General features: G+C 38.3%; 1 protein-coding gene across 2 annotated transcripts in view; it reads right to left on the bottom strand.

Moving 5' to 3' along the window:
* The window catches only part of PCDH15 (protocadherin related 15), a 2324555-nt gene that overhangs the window by 219360 nt on the left and 2087494 nt on the right, over nucleotides 1-17701 (bottom strand). For both annotated transcript variants that reach the window (XM_072628920.1, XM_072628919.1), the window contains one exon: nucleotides 10386-10502. In XM_072628920.1, the coding sequence (XP_072485021.1) occupies nucleotides 10386-10502 (117 nt within the window). The remainder of the gene's footprint in view (nucleotides 1-10385; nucleotides 10503-17701) is intronic.

Raw genomic sequence — 17701 nt, 5'->3', positions numbered from 1 at the left:
CTGGCTGCATTATACTTTGTCCCTGAGAAGAATACTTACGCTGTATGGATGCAGAACTGAATAATATGTGGCCCCCAAGCTGTCAGTGCTTTGTCTTGTCACTAGCATTCAGGTTGGTTTCTGAAGACTGGAGGCTGAATGTCCTCTAAGATACTGGTCTCTGAAGGAAGGGCTAGTACTTGTCAACAAGGAGGTGTGGGAAGAGCCAATCAAAGGATGAGAAGATAGGTCATCCTTTCCATGATAGGTAGTACTCCACCATAACTACATCTACCCTCATCCCACGTCACTCAACTTCACTCTTTCCCTCCACTATGCAATCTCCCCATCTCCCCTTTTCTCAGCCAGATGTTGGTCTCTCCAAATAATCATAGCCTAACAGCTGCTACCTGGGCACCCACAGCAGCAGCTGCCCAAGGGCTGATGGGAAAATTCTCACTTTGTCCCCCAATATACTCTCCCTTGTTTCCATCATCCCTTCATTATGGCAGCAGGTGCCCTTGGGAGAGTGGACTTTGCTCAGTGATGGAGAATAAGAGCCCATCATCTCCCCTTTGCATTTTTAGTGGGGCCATCTTACAGAATGAGCAGACATACATGGATTTCAAGATATCCCAGAATTCATTGCATTACCTTTTCCCCTAAACCTTCTCCTTTTTCAACCGTCCCTATTCCTGTGGAAGGCTCCATCATTATTCCAGTTACTAAGGGTCACAACATTAGAGTCTTCCTAGATTTCTCTTTCTCTATCACTCCAAAAATCCTATCAGTAGCCAAATACTATAGTCCTCTCATTTGTCACCTTTTTTTTCTCCTAGCAGTTACCTTACTATATGCCCGTATCACCTCTCCATTAGACTAACATGTTAACCACTTTACCTTACTTACCCCACTTTCCCGCAGTGGCTTCTGGGATCAGCTTAAGTCCTTCAGAACCTGCCCTCACAATGTTTCCATTCTTCTCATGCCTGACCCCTCTTCATATACTCTAGGATTCCACTGCACATGGTACTCCATCTCTTAACTCATTGCCCTTTAATTGCTTGTACCGTATGCCTGAAATTAGTGGTAGTTGGGTGCTGTAGTGGATAGAGTGCTGGGCCTAGCATTAGGAAGACCTCAATTCAAATACTGCCTTAGAAACTCTTGTGACCCTGGCAAGTCTCATTCATCGCTCTTTGCATCAGTTTCCTCAACTGTAAAATGGGAATAATAGCACCTACCTCACAGCTTGTGAGAAGCAAGTGAAATAATATGTATAAAGTGCTCAGCACGGTGCCTGACATGTAGTCAATATTATATAAATACTTATTCTCCTCCACTTGGAAAGGTTTCTCTCCTCACTTTTCTGCCTTCTAGATTCCCTGGTTTCCTTCAAGATGAAGCTCAATGCCTACCTTCTACGAGATCTTCCACTCTAACAAATTAGAAACGTCTTCTGTGTGAGGTTACCTTCCACTTAAACTGTATTTAACTCTACATATTTGGCATATGCATAGTTATATTGATGCTGTCTCCCTCATCAGAATGGGAGTTCCTTGAGGGCAGGAATTGTTTCCTTCTTCCATTTCTTTGTACCCAGTGCTTGGCACATCCCCTGGGACATAGATAATGCTTGTTCTTAATGATGGCTGCTTCCCTCTTTGCGAAGAAGGCAGAACGTTCAAGAAAAATTTGGACAACCACTTGCTGGTTATGTTCACGTTGGTGATTCATTTTGTGTATGGCTTGGAGTAGATAACTTTTGAGCTTCCTTCTAAAGTTCAAATTCTGGGATGCTATAAATTCTTTCCTTCTTCATCCACCCTCCACTCAGGGGCCAGTGATTTCTCTAAAGTATGGGTAGGTCTGGCCATGTCATTTCCCTATTCAATATACTTAAGGGGCCCCCTATCAACTCCAGGTTCAAATATTACTTCATTTTTACCTCATCCTTATTCATTTAAATATATATCACTTTTATAATGTACTTAATTATTAATATAGTAGAATACACAATGAAATTTTTAAATACTCATTTACACATATTTTTGAGGTACATTTTTCTGATACAGGTGGGTGACCAAAATGATTTTTGCTCCCTACTTTAAGTGGCCTGGTGCTTATAGAGAGGTAGATTTCTGTTGTAGTCTGGGGAAGAATATTTCCAAAGTTCAATAGTATTCTGGGTGGTCTAGTCCAAGTGCTTCATTTTACAGATGAGGAAACTGGTATAGTGATTTAAATAATGTGCCAAAGGTCACAAAGTCAGCATCAGATCCAGCATCTGAACCCAAGTTAACTGACTCCAGATTCATCATCTTTTCACTATTCCTTATGGTCTCATCTAGATCAGCCATATTATTTTAAAGTTGGGGAAACTAGTTCCCAGAGAAATGAAATAAATTGCCCAAGGTCACAAAGGTAGTAAGTCATTGACTGGAAATCTGGAACTATGCCTTCTAAATTCCAAACTCAGCACTTTCTTCACTAAATCATAGTGCTTTAACCTAGAATACATTGGTTATGAATCTATCATTTCAATATCAAAAGTTCCCCAAGGGTTCATTTCTCTACTCCTGACTCTTTGTTTTTAACATTAGGTTGATAAGGGAAATTCTATTTGACAAAGGCCCTAAGGTCAAGTGAGCTTCATACACTACCTTAAAATCTGTGTGCAATCATTCCCCATATTTATCTGCCTAGAAATATATAAGATAGGGGAGAGGAGCCATTTTTTTTTGTCAAGGTACCACATAGATTGTAAACTCCTTGAAAACATGGAATATTTTGCTTTTCTAATGGTTGTTCATTATGCACCTGGCACAGAGTAAGACAGTTCAAGTCATATTAAGCACCTAACAATACTGTTGATTTATTGACTGATACTCAACTCAATTGAAAAGCATACACATACACAAACACACACAAACCCTTACTTTTTCCTCTTTGCATCTCCAGTGTTTGGCAGAGTGCCCTGTAACATGATAAGTTCTCAATAAATGCTAATTGACTAGCTGATACTACATCTCAGTCAATGTAATGACAAAAAACAAAAATCCAGATACTCCATGTCCTTATGTTCTACATGAAGATAATGGACTTGGACATGTGTGCATGTATACATTTTCTGTGTATGCACTTACATCTATGTGTGTGTATATATATATACATATAGAAATGATAATTGATCATATATGTTAATGAATATACACACACAAACACACACACATATATTTATTTCCCCCAAGAATCAGAGATTCAAAACTGGAAGGGGACTTTAGAGATTAACATGTCAATCTCAACCCCTTATTTTACAGACGGGTTAAACTGAGGTCTGGCAAAATGAAGTCCTATTTCCAAGTCACACAGATAATAAATAACAGATGTAGATTTCAAGCTTCTGTCCCCTGAGGCCAGATCTAAAACTCTTTCCACTGGATCTTTGAAGAAAACTGAAAGTAGACTGTGCAAATCAGGACCATTTTTCTTTAGTGCATGGCTCATAACACTTTCTAATTTGACTAATCTTAATTGTTTGATGATCATGCCTCCCACTCCTTCCTGCTCTTTTTTCAACCTATTAAGTCAAGCTAAATCAATAAAAGAGAATAGAACTTGAAGTCAAAAGTCTTGAGTTCTTATTCTGGATCTCCCTTCTCCTACCTATGCAACTTTGGACAATTCCTTCAATCTCTCAGCCTCTGTCTCTGCTTCTGAAAAGGAAGAGACTGAGATTTTTTGAGCATTGAAGACTCTTTTCTCTCTAGCTCTTTGATCATATGACCCTAAGGCCCAATGATCTTACTGCTTAGAGGGCAACAGAGGGACTCATCATTACCCCAAATGATTGTAGATTCCTAACATATTGTTGTGTTATCCCCCAGAAGAAAGAGAAAACTTGCAGATGAGCATTTTTCCAAAGGCAGTTTTCTTTTGTCAAAGTTTGGATACAGGTGTCTCTGGTGGACAGGGAGAAAAGGTCAACCTTTTTTTTTAATATCTAGGATGATCAGTCATTCACTCTGCATGTCTCTTGCGAACTCTATAATGTCAACTCTGTCACACAGGCAAGAAGGAAAATAAGATACGGAATATCTTCACTGAGGAGGACAAGGCATTCTTTAGAAATGAACCTCTTTGCTTTAGAAATCACTCGAGTTTTATACCATTTGAATTTTGGAATTCTTTGAGATTCAGAAACAATGTTCCCTTGGCTTATAGGCCTTCCATTAGCAGTATTCTTCAGTGTCTCATTGCTTCTATGCTATGACTGAAAGTGAGCATGTCTTAGTTACAAAATTATAAGATTAAAAGCTCCAGAGCAGGGGTGGGGAACCTGCAGCCTTGAGGCCACATGTGTCCTTCTAGGTCTTCAATTGTGGCCCTTTGACTGAATCCAAACTTCATAAAAAAAAAAATTCCCTTAATAAAAGGATTTGTTCTTCAAAACTTGGACTCAGTCAGAAGGTCACAGGTTCCCCACCGTTGCTCTAGGGCTTGAAATACCTTCAAGATTATAGGATTTCCTAGGATTTAGAGCAGAAAAGGGTCCTTAGAGATCATTGGATATAAAACCTTTATTTTACAGATGAGGGCTCAGACATCATAAGATCATAGATATTTAGAGATGAAAGTAGAAAGTAGAATAGTTCTCCCAAACTCTTAACCTCCTCCCCTCCCCAAGGGTCTTTAAACAAAGACTGGATGTCATGGAGAAGACATTTTTGATCAGTTTTGGGTTAGAGTAGATGGCCCCTGATGTCCCTTCCACTATGAAATTGTATGATTCTCTACCTATTTGATAAACAATTTACCAATTCTATTTCTTAGATGTTATAGATCCTTACTGGAGTGGATACATTAGCTGTTTGACCTTAGGCAAGTCTCCTTCCCAACAATGAACTCTCTTCTAGCTCTAAAGCTAAGATCAATCAATCAATCAATCAATCAATGGGAAAATAATTTATTAAGTCCTCAGTATGTGTCAGACATTGTTTTAGGTACAATTAAAAAGTCCTTGCTCTCAAAGACCCTTTTGTCTATTATGGGAGCCAATATATGTATAAATGTGTTTATGTATGTACGACATATGTTTAAGTATATGTATGTGTGCATGCATTTGGGTATGAAAAATCATTGGAAGACATTTTTTTTTTGTAGTGGAAAGTAGGGGGATCAGAGGGTGATAGAAAAGAAGATGAAAAGCATTTCGTGCATAAGGGACAGCTGATGTGAAGGCCATGAGGCAAGGGATAGTGTCATGTGGGAGAAAGTGCAAGAAGGGTAGTAGGCTAGAGCCATGATGTGAATGGTTTTCAGGGCCAAAACGAAGAGCAAACTGTTGATGTTTCCTCAACAGGGGAGTGATGTGGTCAAACACATACTTTGGGAAAATCAATACTGCAGTGGCAGTGGAGGACTGAAAGACTCAAAGCAGGCAATCCAGTCCAACTGATAATAGCATCATCTCAGTGAGAAATGATGAAGCACTGAACAATGAGGCAACAGGAAGAGATGAAAGTAAGTTACCTGGAGGTAGAATCAATTACATTTGGATATGTGGTGGGAGGAGAGTGATTACAGAAAGAAAGGTCTGGGAATGTGAAACCAGGCCTGGGAGGACTGCAGCACTCATCAGTAAAAGAGAGGTTGGGAAAAGAGTTCCCTTTTGAGGGAAAGAAAATGAGTTGCCTTTTTTTGGGACATAATAAATTTGTGATGCCTTTGAGACATCTAGTGTGTGTGTGTGTGTGTGTGTGTGTGTGTGTGTGTGTGTGTGTGTGTGTCTGTAAGTACTGCTTATTGATTGGGACTTAAAGTCTTTCCTGATTATGCTATTTGCTAGTGCCCTCTCTTTTCAAACTACCTTGTGTATGTATTTAGTAAATGCTTAGTTTAATGTTGTTTGCTGTTTTCCTCTCCAAGCACCTTCCTCCTGTCTCTCCCTAATGGAATATAAGCTCCAGGAGAGAAAAGACTTTCCCTTTTACCTTTATATCCCTAGGACCCAGCACAATGCCTGGGGACTCAGTAAATGCTTCCAAAATGATTTTTTTAGATTGAATGCTTGACTGAGTCTTGTAAGCACAGTCTGAATGTATCTAGTGGTACTTTCTGAACTACCCACAGCATTGTGCAGTGGGATCTGAAGCCAGAAGACCAGGGTTATAAATTTTAGTTTTTTTTTTAAATTTAATTGTAATAATTTTTTAAATGACCCCTATGTTTTTCTTGGTATAATCATCATTAAAACAGATATTTTTAAGAGTCTAACGAACCTTACAACACTATGATGTAGAGATCCATCAAAAATTTTCACACTCACCTTACAGATGATGGGTCAAATGATTAGAATAACGAACCTATTTAGAATCACACCATTAGTTAGTATTAGAGGCAGAATATGAACCCAGGACTTTTTTGTTTTTGATTTCCAGTCTAAAACTCTCTCCACTCTTCTATGTTGTTTCTCTGACATGACAATCCTGATATATATGTGTATATATATATATATATATGCGCCAAGGTTATATTGTATGCAAAAAAATCACATTTGTGTCAAGAGCCAGGAAACCATTAAAATAATATATGAAGGCTCTCTTATCAAAGGAAGAATGAACATGTTCTATTTGCTGTCATGGAAGAGAAACAAAATACTGGATGGAAGTTGCCAAGGGTGAGGTTTTAAGATTGGTATCATGGTTTCCTACAATTCGTGTTGGAAGAGACCTTAGAAAACAATTTCTTAATTGTTATAGCTAAAGAAACCAAGGGACAGAGATGTGAAGTGATTCACCTGCTTCCTTTTCTCCATTCTGGCAGGGATCTTTTCCCTCCAGCTCCCTTCAAATCCTACTTTTCTCCAGAAAGCCTTTCCTAACCCCTCTTCTCATGTTTTTTCTTTTTCTTTTGTAAATTATTTCCTTTTTGTCCTGTATGTATCTCATTTCTATGTATTTGTTTGCTTGCCTCTCCCATTTGGGGGAGGTATGGTCCTTCCCCAACACTTAACACAATGGTAGGTGCTTAATAAATGCTTACTATTGAAACACTGACTTACAGAGGGACATTGCTCTCAAATTCAGGACTTCAATGATCTTACCACCGTGTGCTAATAATGACAGATACTGGAAAGCTGCACAAATTAACTTGAGACTCAAGTCTTCAATAAGCAATTACTTAATATTTACAATGTGCCTAGCATTGTGAAGCAACTGACTACTCCTTGGTGGCAGTCCTCAAGCAAAAGCCAGAGGACTTATTATCAGGCATTTAATAGAGAATATTCTTGGGCAGACATGGGTTGGGCTGGAAGGTCTCAGTTCATCTTTGTTCAATTAAGTCATTGAGTTCATTCTGCATCATTTTACATTCACTCCCAAAATTTACTAATGAATTTAAATGAGTATCACCAGTTTAAGCCTTATCTTTAGGATGTTTACCTAAGTAAGCAATAGTATGCGGTAGATACCAGATGGGATAAAGTGACAGTGCTTAGGATCAGCAGGATGTGAGGTCATATATCACCTCTGACACTCACTAACTGTGATTATGGCTAAACTCCTTCACCTCTGGGTGCCTCAAACCTTGGGGTTTGCCAACTCAATGGTAGGTATGTCTATGATTGAGGAAGCTTGCACACTGGAATCTCTCTCTGATGAGGAAATCATCGTTCTTGTACATACGTATCATTTTATCTACTTGAAAATAGTCTTGGTCCTTATTTCTGTCATGATATTTGTCTCCCAAATATCCAAAGCTTGGAAATTTTGGTCATTACCCTAATTCACTCCCTCAGCACTTCTTTCCTTGATTATTGTAATAGTCTTGTTCCTGCCTCAAGCTTCTCCATAGTTGATTCCATGCTCTAAACAGAGCTGCCAAAATGATTTTCCTGGTGTACTGGGTAGAAAGTCAGACTGGGGAGTCAGAATGATTTGTGCTCAAGTTTAGTTACTGATTCAAATGTGCTATATGCTCCTGGATAAGACTTGCCCATATCAACCACTCTCTCTTCCCCCAATACAACACTCAATAAATGTCCTGTAAAAATATGTAGTCTTCTGTTTGTTATTTAGAACTCTTTGTAACATGATTTCTTCCTACTTTTCTGGTCTTCTGACTATACTTCCTTACATTAATTCTACAGTCTAGTTTAGGGGTGGGGAACTTGGGGCCTTTAGGCCACATGTGGACCTCTTATCTGAATCCAAATTTCACAAAAGAAATCCCTTAATAAAAGGGTTTGTTCAATAAAACTTGTACGCAGTGAAAAGTCCACACCCAAGGTCCTAGAAGGCCACATGTGGCCTAGAGGCCATAGTTCCACACCCATGGTGTTAAACTGACTTGCTTGTAATCTTCATGCATGGTGCTCCATCATTTGTCTCCATCACTTTGCACTGGCTGGTCCCCTAGGCATCAAATCTGCTACCTCCCTTCTTCCTCTGAGACTTTCAGGCGTCTTTCAAGATCCATATCAAATTATGCCTTGAACAGGAGGCTATTCCTAATACTTGCAGCTTCTAGTACCTTCATCATTAAAATTACCATCAGTCTGCTATCAACATAGTAGCTAAATTATTTTATGTGGATGTCTTCCCCATTAGAATCTAAGCTCTCTGAGGGCATGAGCTTATTTTTCATTGTAACCTCTGTGGGCCTTGGTTTTCTTGTATAGAAAAAGAAGGGCTTAGACTAGATGACCTCTGAGATCACTTTGAGTCCTAAAACTCTGGTTTTATTAATCAATTATCTAGTGGATGTACATTTATTAAATGCTCATTACGTTCCAACAAGCAATTATTAAGCACCTACTAGCAGACACTGCTGGGGATAAAGAAGAAAGACAAAAAACAGTTGCTACATTCAGGAAGTTCAAATCTAATGGAGGTGGATAGGAAGCTATTTTTGACACATACTGTGTGGCCCTGGGCAAAACACTTACCCTCTAAATCCAATAGCAATCCTCTAAGTCTACAAATTGCAAAGAAGTGTCCTGTATTAGGAAATTTGTTGTCTAAAAGTTCCCTATGTAAATAAATTATAAAACTAATTCTTATCTCATAAGGGGCTGTCTAAGCTTGGTTGTCATTCTAGTAGCATTTTGGGTGTGAGCTATGTGTCTGACCTCTAAAAATAATTCAGGGCTTGCTGAAGAGGCCCACATATATCTACTTAATAGAAGCACTAGTTGACTCGGGACCAAGGGTCCCTCTCACATATAACCAACAATTTTTCATGTCATCACAATTGAAAATTGTGATGCTTTTTTAGTGATATGATTAGCTGTGCATATTTAAAATGGTAGATGCACAGTAGGAAGAGACCAAGTCTACCATTTTGGACCACAAGTGCTAAATAGTAGAGGAGTGACTAGAGAGAAGTTTCTCTGAAAAAGATCTGAAGCCTTTAGTGGATCACAAACTCAATATGAGTCAACAGTGTTATAGGATGCCCAAGAAAATCAATATGTCTTTGGGGTGAAATAAGTGACAAATAGTGTCTGGGACTAGGAAGATAGTTTCAATGTATCATGCCCAAGGAAGATAACATCTGTAAAAGTGTAATTAGTTCTGGATGTGACAGTTTTTGGAAGGACATTAATGATCCCGGCACACCCAGAGGAGGATAACTAGGTTGATGAGTTTATGCTATATAAAGATGGGCCAAAAGAAATGATCATGTTTTGGTTGAAGAAGACAAGGTTAAGTAAGAATGTGGTAGGTATTTTCAAATATTAGGAAGTCTTCTTTATGAAAAACATCTTTTAAAACAGAAATATATCTTAGGCTTCCTCCTGGGCCCAGAGGGAAATCCCAGGAGCAATGAGTATAAGATTCAAAGAAGCCAATTTTGACTTGAGGTAAGAAAACAAAAACAGCTATATCACAATGAATAGTACTATCCAAAAGCATCTCAGGAAGAGGAGTCTTGCCACCTTTTGGAGCTCTTCCAGCAAAGACTGGATGAGCTCTGGTCAGGGATAATGTAGGGAAAATTCTTTTTCAGGGACCCATAGACCTTGATGGCCTCTTGGGTCCCCTCTCACTTTGAAAGTCTATGATCCTGTCAGTCAAATGTACCATCCCTTTTAGAAATCCACAAACTAGAACCTGAAAGCATTGCAAATTCAGGTGAATTCTTCCTCCCTTTCACAGTTATTTATTCTATGTCATATCTTAAGGAGCACATTCTGAAACTTCTTAATCCACAGACAATAGCTGATGTGAATTGTCCTTAGAATAAGCATCTGACCCACTGGGACTATGCATGCATACAAAATTTATCAAGGTAGGAGAGTTCAAATCCATACTCATCACCTTGGTTCTTCCGTGGACATAGGAACACTTTTTCGAGTTCAAGTTTTTCTTTTGATAATTGAGAATTTTAACTTAACTTACTGGAGGATCAGCATCTTCAGCATAAACAGTAGTGATCAGTGTGCCCTTGACTGCATCTGGAGCAACCATCCCTTTGTAGAGGCGTTTGGAAAACACAGGAGGATAATCATTCATATCCTGTAAAATAAAATTTGTAGTTGAGTCCAAACCAGGTTAGAGAGGAAGCAACAATGGCTCCTTCAGCCTCTAACCATGCATTCTCCTTGGATTATAGAACCCATTTGCCACTGTCAGTCCCTTGCACTCAATTCCATTATTCTCACATCAGTCTGGCACCCCAGAGGATGTGGCCAGTTTCCCCACACAATTTTAACGTGTGAGATAGCAGCATAAGGCAATGCTGCTTCTAAACACAGTGTGTCACCCGGGAAAATAAAGCATCCAGAAGCTTCTGACAGAAACTTTCTAAGATGGTTCCAGTCACATGGCTTAGAAGTTCTGAGTCACTAAAGGACTATTTGAAGATCTATTTTAAAAAAAGTCTTAAGCTAAAAGACAAGTGATTAAAACATCAACAAATGAGGAAAAACATCCTCCTCATCTGATGTATTGAAATAGGAAATTATTTTATTTCTAGACTCCAACAAAAAAAGAGAGAAGTGTTCATTGATCAATAAATAAATCAACAGGCTTTTAATAAGCACTTAGTATATTTTAGGTACTATGCTAAGCCCTGAAGATACCAAAGAAATAGAGAAAGATACCCCTGCTTTTAAGAAACAAACATTCTAATGGAAGAGAGTACACATACATATTTAAGTATATATAAGATACATGAACATTCAATCAGTCAATTAACAAATATTTATTAAGGACTTCCTGTATGTCAGAGAAAGAGAAAATGATCCCTGTCCTTAAGATCATTACATTCTAATCAAGGAGACAACACGTACATTTAAAAAAAGGTATATTCTAGGTAAGTATAGCATAGAAAGAAGGCAATCTTTGAGTGGAAGGTTTCCGGGGATGGGGAAGCTGTGTCCTGGAGGACAAATGTGGCTTTCTAGGTCCTTGGGGGTGACTTTTTGACTGAGAACAAGTTTTACAGAACAAATCCTTTTCTGTAGGGGATCTCTTCTGGGAAGTTTGGATTCAGTCAAAGGACTGCAGTTGGCAATCTAGAAAGGCACATGTGGTTTCCATGTCACAGGTTCCCCGCCCATGGTTTAAGTACTTAAGAAATTGAGAAAGGTCTTCTAGAAAGGGTAGCTTTGAGCTGAGTATGGAAGAAAGCTATAGATTCTAAGAGGAAGGGTTGATGAGGAAGAGCATTTCAGACATGAGGGACAACCATTGAATATCTGAAGATGGAGAGTCATGCAACCACTTGTCAGTTCAGCTACAAAGGGCATACTTAGTCTGGCATGTGCATTAAACTAGACTGCCTTTGAGGCCCCTTCCATGTTCTATGACTTTGGGATCTCATTCAACATCGATATAACATGATGTAATTAGAGCAGATTTTATCACCTCCCAATGGACACATCTGAAAAATAAGGCCTCAGGAAGTATGTGTTAGTGTCAAAATCAGACCTAGAACTACAGTATCCTGATATCTAAACTTTTACCCAACTACAGAGACTCTCCACCACCGTCTAACCCTTTTGTGTTAGGAATGAAAAACAAAACAGGTCTTAAACTATTAAACCTTTCAAAGACTCGATTTATACTCTAGCAAATTGCTTTTAATAATCACTTCTTGTGTTCAGTGTTGGAATCTCATCAGAGGTCAAGGAGATTTTGACCCAAGGATAATTTTTAATTGCTTATCAAGGCCTTTGGCCTCACCTTTTCTCACTTGAAGCTATACCCATTGTCCTATAGAGTTTTGGTATTTGCTCTGATAAAACAATTTCATGGACAATGCAAAGCAAAGAAACACTAAATAAACACCTATAAATGCCTTTCCACAAAGGGGTCAGTGCAATTATCAAACTCCTGTTAAACATAGTTCCATTTTATGCTTACAGTGCACTAGACTTCGAAAAAGCAAAACTGAAGGAACTCACATTTCAGGAAGGCTGAATAGGTCAGACTATAGATAATCCAATGGAAAAGTAAAAGGAATCTCTTTCCCTTGCCCATTATAACTATTTTGACTAGAGGAAGTTTGATGTAGAAGAGAGAGATAATCTCAAACCCAGGGAGATCTGGGTTTAATTTATGCTTCTTCCACATGTTATGTTAGCCAGAACAAGTCACTGAACCTTTCCATGTCCCAGGCAACTTTCTAAGAGCTTCCCAACCATATTAAAGCAAGGAAGCAATGGAATGTGTTTCCTTGAATGCACTATAGTTCTTCATATAAAGGTTGGAAGACTGTCCTTATTGTGGGTTGGAGTTGCTGGGCTCTGAAGCACCTTCAAATTCTGAGACTCTGGATTATATGAAGCAGGGAATGGTAATGTCATCCCAAGAACAGGAATTCATGAGTATAAGCCCTCTCATTCCTTCCACTGAATTCCAGAATCAGAGATGTTACAAGAGACTACAATGGTCCTCTAGTCCATAAATGGAAAAAGAATCCTGTCTTTTGATCATACCTAAAAATGGCCATTGAGCCTTTGCTAAATGACTTCCAATGAGAGGAGATGTACTCCCTTTCAAAGCAGTCCGTTCTATTCCAGGGTAGTTTGAATAGTTGGCAAACTTTCTCCTGAGTTCAAGCTTCAATTTTCTTCTTTCCAAATCCTATCAAATCTAATCACTTTTCCATAGGACAGTCCTTCAAACACTTGGACAATGCTATCATGTTTTGTCTTTCTTTTCCAGGCTAAAGATGGTCAGTTCTTTCAACCACTATTCATATGTCCTGAACTCAAGACTCTTTAGCAACCTTGGGATCACCATCTTTATAGCTACAGTAGTTTGTAACCTGGGCATTGTGAACTTAAAAAAAATTGAATGTTGATAATATATTTCCTTTATAATTTTATGTGTTTATCTTATGCACTTACAAACACTACTCTGAGAAGGGATCCATAACTTCACCTGATAAATGATAGGGTTCTTTAAATACAAGAAGGTAAAGCCTTTCTCTTCCTCATCAATGTCCTTCTTAAACAATGGTGCCCCAGACTGAACACAATGTTCCATGTGTGATTTGACCTGGAAACACACCAATGAACTTCTGATTCCTGGAAGCCACACCTCACTTTATGTAGCTCAGATCAAACCTATACCCAGATTTAGGAACGAGGAGTAGGAAGGAGACAGTATAACACAAAAAAGTAAATTTGGCCTCATCTTTATCAAATCTAGTCAACAAGCATTTTCTATATTCCTATGACATGCACTAAGCACCGAGTTTTGGTGGGATTAAACTTATGACTGCAATGTCGTTCTGGATGAATACTGTTGTTTTATTCATCCTTCATTTTTGAAGAAGACCATGACATCAGAGAAATGATGACATGACTTGCACTTGATTTTGTTTTGTGAGGGAGGGCTGTGCAAGGTCACCAGGTTCACTTTCTCTTCCTGAGCCATCTGGATCCAGTGACCAGATATTCATCAGGATGATTGGAGATGGCCCAGGATGCAATGGGAGACCTTGGCCTTTTTCAACTAAGGCCTATTCAGGTACCTTAAGGAGAAAAGGGCATGTCAAATGGTAGGAGAATATCACTGCTTTTGAAGTGGGTATATTCATATGCAGAAGTCTAGGATGCATTGAGGGAGATCCCTGGTAGAGTACATATGAATGAATATTCATGGATGGAAAAAAATGGTAATTTTATTATCAGGTTATACTACAGCTCCACTGGAAAAGACAAATAAAAGAGAGGAGGATTGGAGGAAACAAATCTTGGACTTGTAACGAGGTGGGTATCAGATTTACTAGATAACTGCTGGAATTCTCTCTGCATGAAAACCAGGGGAACTAATAATATCTTGACTTCATCCTTCAAAAGATACAGCAACCATCAAGTGTGAGATTTATTCCAGTTTTGATCCTCACTGAGACAAATGCTTTAGTCAGTGAGGGATTATGGGAACTTTATGGAGAAGTCACCATTTCTTATTAGAATCTGTGATCAAGAAGAGAGAGCCAGGAGAAGTCTGATATAGACTTTGGGAGAAAAGATGGAGAATACTCAAAAATATAAAATTCTGCAAGAAGAAGAAGATAGCTCAAAGGTTATAACAAGAATGAAATTCTGAAGAAACAAGAGAAACTTGCCAGCTCACCACAATATAAATTGCAGGGGAATTTGAACTCTGAATATTTCAGGTTTTCCCCCTTTTGAAAATAACATTCTTTTAAAAAAAAGAGAGAGAAAAATATTTAGGGTCATCACATTAGCTATTAGAGTGGATAAATTGTCTCAAGTTTTCGAAACGACAGAGTCTAAGAGGATGGATAAGGATGAACAGACTACAACTCATATCAATGAAGGGAAAACCCACAATGATGAGATCATAGAAATCCCATATCATTGAAACATTGTCAGAAGAACTGCCTTTTCCTGTCTGAGGGAGGGGGAAATTTCTCTGGATTCAATTCTTTATTGAATGCACAATAAACTTAAAAAAATAATTCCACCACGCCAGTTAATTATTCACCAAGTTGAAGCCATAAATAGTGGGAACTCATTAAAGGATGGGCTTTTGCCTCTTTATTTGCTGTACTTGACAAGATGAGTTAGTAATTCAGAAATGGTATTATAGCCATATTTTTCTTTTACGACACACTGAGCAAGCACTCCTTATGGGGTTGTGATCCTTGATTGGCCTTAAGATGTCCAGTGAGCTACTCATTTTTCTTCTGCAATGTATCATTTTAGACAAGAGAAAGGGACTAGCCAGCAATGGTGCTGGTGGAAACCATGGCTGGTTCTGCCTGCAGTCCAGGAATATCTGGAGAAAATGCCCAGGAAAACATTTTTTGTATTTTCTTTTGTCTTTTCCTTTCTTATTTTTGGAGGGAGGAGGTAAGGCAATAGAGGTTAAGTAACTTACTTTCCCAAGGTCACGTAGCTAGTAAGTGTCAAGTGTCTGAGGGCAGGTTTGAACTCAGGTCCTCCTGACTTCAGTACTAGCTTTTTATTCACTGAGGCAACTAGCTGCCTCAAAAGCATGTCATATGCCTGACAGAAGATACGAGAGGATTCAAAATATGTAAAAATACATTTTCATTTCAAGAAAGCCTGTATCATAAATACTACACATTGTGTTGAGAACTGTCCATCTTTTCTTTGCTTCTGTGTAAGTTTTCTTTTATTCTCTGCTGTGTCCTTTTTCACTTTGTTCTTTCCCCACCACCCAAAAGTTACAATTAAGTGTGGATATATTTCTCTATAGCTTTAAGTGTATACATAGATATATGAACATGCACTTTCCCAAATTCTACTCAACTTTGTTTTCATGTTTGTGTTTATCTCTTTTTCTATCCCTCATGTCTCCTTTACTAAACTTCTACTCATTACCTTGTCCTCCTATTACTTACTCTCTCCAAGAATCTCTCCCTTATCCTCCCACTACCATAAATTTAAATATACTTCTATAGCCATCTGTAATCTATTCCCTCACTTGGATCCCTCCTTTGTCCTCTCCCCCTTCCTACCCCCTTACTGCTTTATTTCTTCTGGATTTAGACTTTTATACACACACACACATATACATATGTATATACATACATATATAAGTATGTGTATGTATGTACATATCGTTCCCTCTTAAACCCATTCCCTGTGAAAATGGTACCAGAACTACCAGCCCTCCTCCCCATCTAATTCCTCTATATTGATTTTTCCTTTTTGCACCTCATTTGTCTAAAATAATTATTCTTTTGAGCTGTTCCTAAATGGTTTTAATTTTTTAAATTTATATCATACTCAGGTTTACCCCAGTCTTTCTTATGAGACACCCAATTATTAATTAGAATCTTAGACATGCATTTTGCATTTTACTTATATAAAAGGTAAACAGTCTGTCCTTATTGAATGCCTTGTAATCAGTCTGTGGTATGTATCTTATGTTTCTCTTGGCTCTTCTATGTTAAATCTTCTATTAAGTTCAGGTTTTTTTTTAAAGTCTTGAAAATCTGACAGTTGATTAAATGTCCATTTTTTTTGCATTCAGAATTATACTTAACTTTGCTGGGTATGATGGTTTTGGACAGAGCCCCAACCCAGTAGTCCTGTAATGTCTCTGCTGCTAGGTCTTATGTGATTCTAATTGTGGCACCATCATATTTAAATTACTTTATTTTTGTTTGTTTTAATATTTTCTCCTTGAGATGGGGGGGGGTCTCAAAATTTGATTATAATATCCCTCAGTTTTCTTCATAGGATCTCTTTCAAGTGATGATCAATGCATTTTTTCTATTTCTACTTTTCCCACATTTTTCTAATGCTTCAGGACAATTTTCTTTAATTATTTCTTGTATTATTTTATCAAGATACTTTTTTTTTATCAGAACTCTGAGGTAGTCTGAGTATTTTTATGTTTTCTCTTCTTGATCTGTTATTCAGATATGTTGTTTTTCTTATAAGATGTTTCACTTTCTCTTCTATTTTTTTGTTGTTCATATTTTGTTTAATTATTTCTTGATCTCCTATAATTTTCCTGGCTTCACCTTACTGAATTCTAATTTTCAAGGTGTCATTTTCTTCCTTAAGATTCTGGATATCCTTTTCTAATTTGTTGATTTTTCTTTCATAATCTTCTTATTTTTTCTTCAATTATTCTTATTTTCTTTTAGTTTTTCCTACATCTCCATCATTTGATGTGACTTTTGGGGAGAAGAGTGTTTCTTTACTTCAACATCCTCCTCTGAAGATGAACCCCAGTCTTCTCTATTCCTGTAATAGCTTTCTATGATTAGATTCTTTCTCCTTTACCTGGGCATTTTTTTTTTGTATTAATAGCTTCACTGCTGTAATCACCTCTAGCCCTAGGGTATGGGAAATGGTGCCTCTTGCCCCAAATCTTCAGTCCTCCCCTCTTGCCTGGAACCAAAGCCAAGCCTGCAACTTCCAGTAAGTGCCCACAGCCAGGGGTTTTTCTGCCCCAATGTTTCTACACTCACCCAATATGCACTGGTTCCTTCTCGCCCCCTGTTGCTCTCCACAGCACAGCTGGGTCTGGCATTCCTTGTCAGCACAGGTTCTCTTGATCTTCCCCCACTCAGACGCTCAAGTCCCTCAACATCCCAGGAGTAAAAGTTCCTGTGACTGGGGCTAAGGCAGCCTTCCGAACTAACCCCAGGACTTGTGGCTTGCTGTTTAAGTGGACCCCAGGTATATTTACTCTTCAAACTGACCAAACCTCTTCCCGGGATTTTTCTTCTGATCTTCTCAAATTGTCCCAGG

This window comes from Notamacropus eugenii, chromosome 1 (genome assembly GCF_028372415.1).
Source record: "Notamacropus eugenii isolate mMacEug1 chromosome 1, mMacEug1.pri_v2, whole genome shotgun sequence".
In the NCBI taxonomy this organism is placed as follows: Eukaryota; Metazoa; Chordata; class Mammalia; order Diprotodontia; family Macropodidae; genus Notamacropus; species Notamacropus eugenii.
The sequence above is the reverse complement of the archived record's forward strand: the minus strand, read 5'-3'. Positions and strand labels throughout refer to the sequence as shown.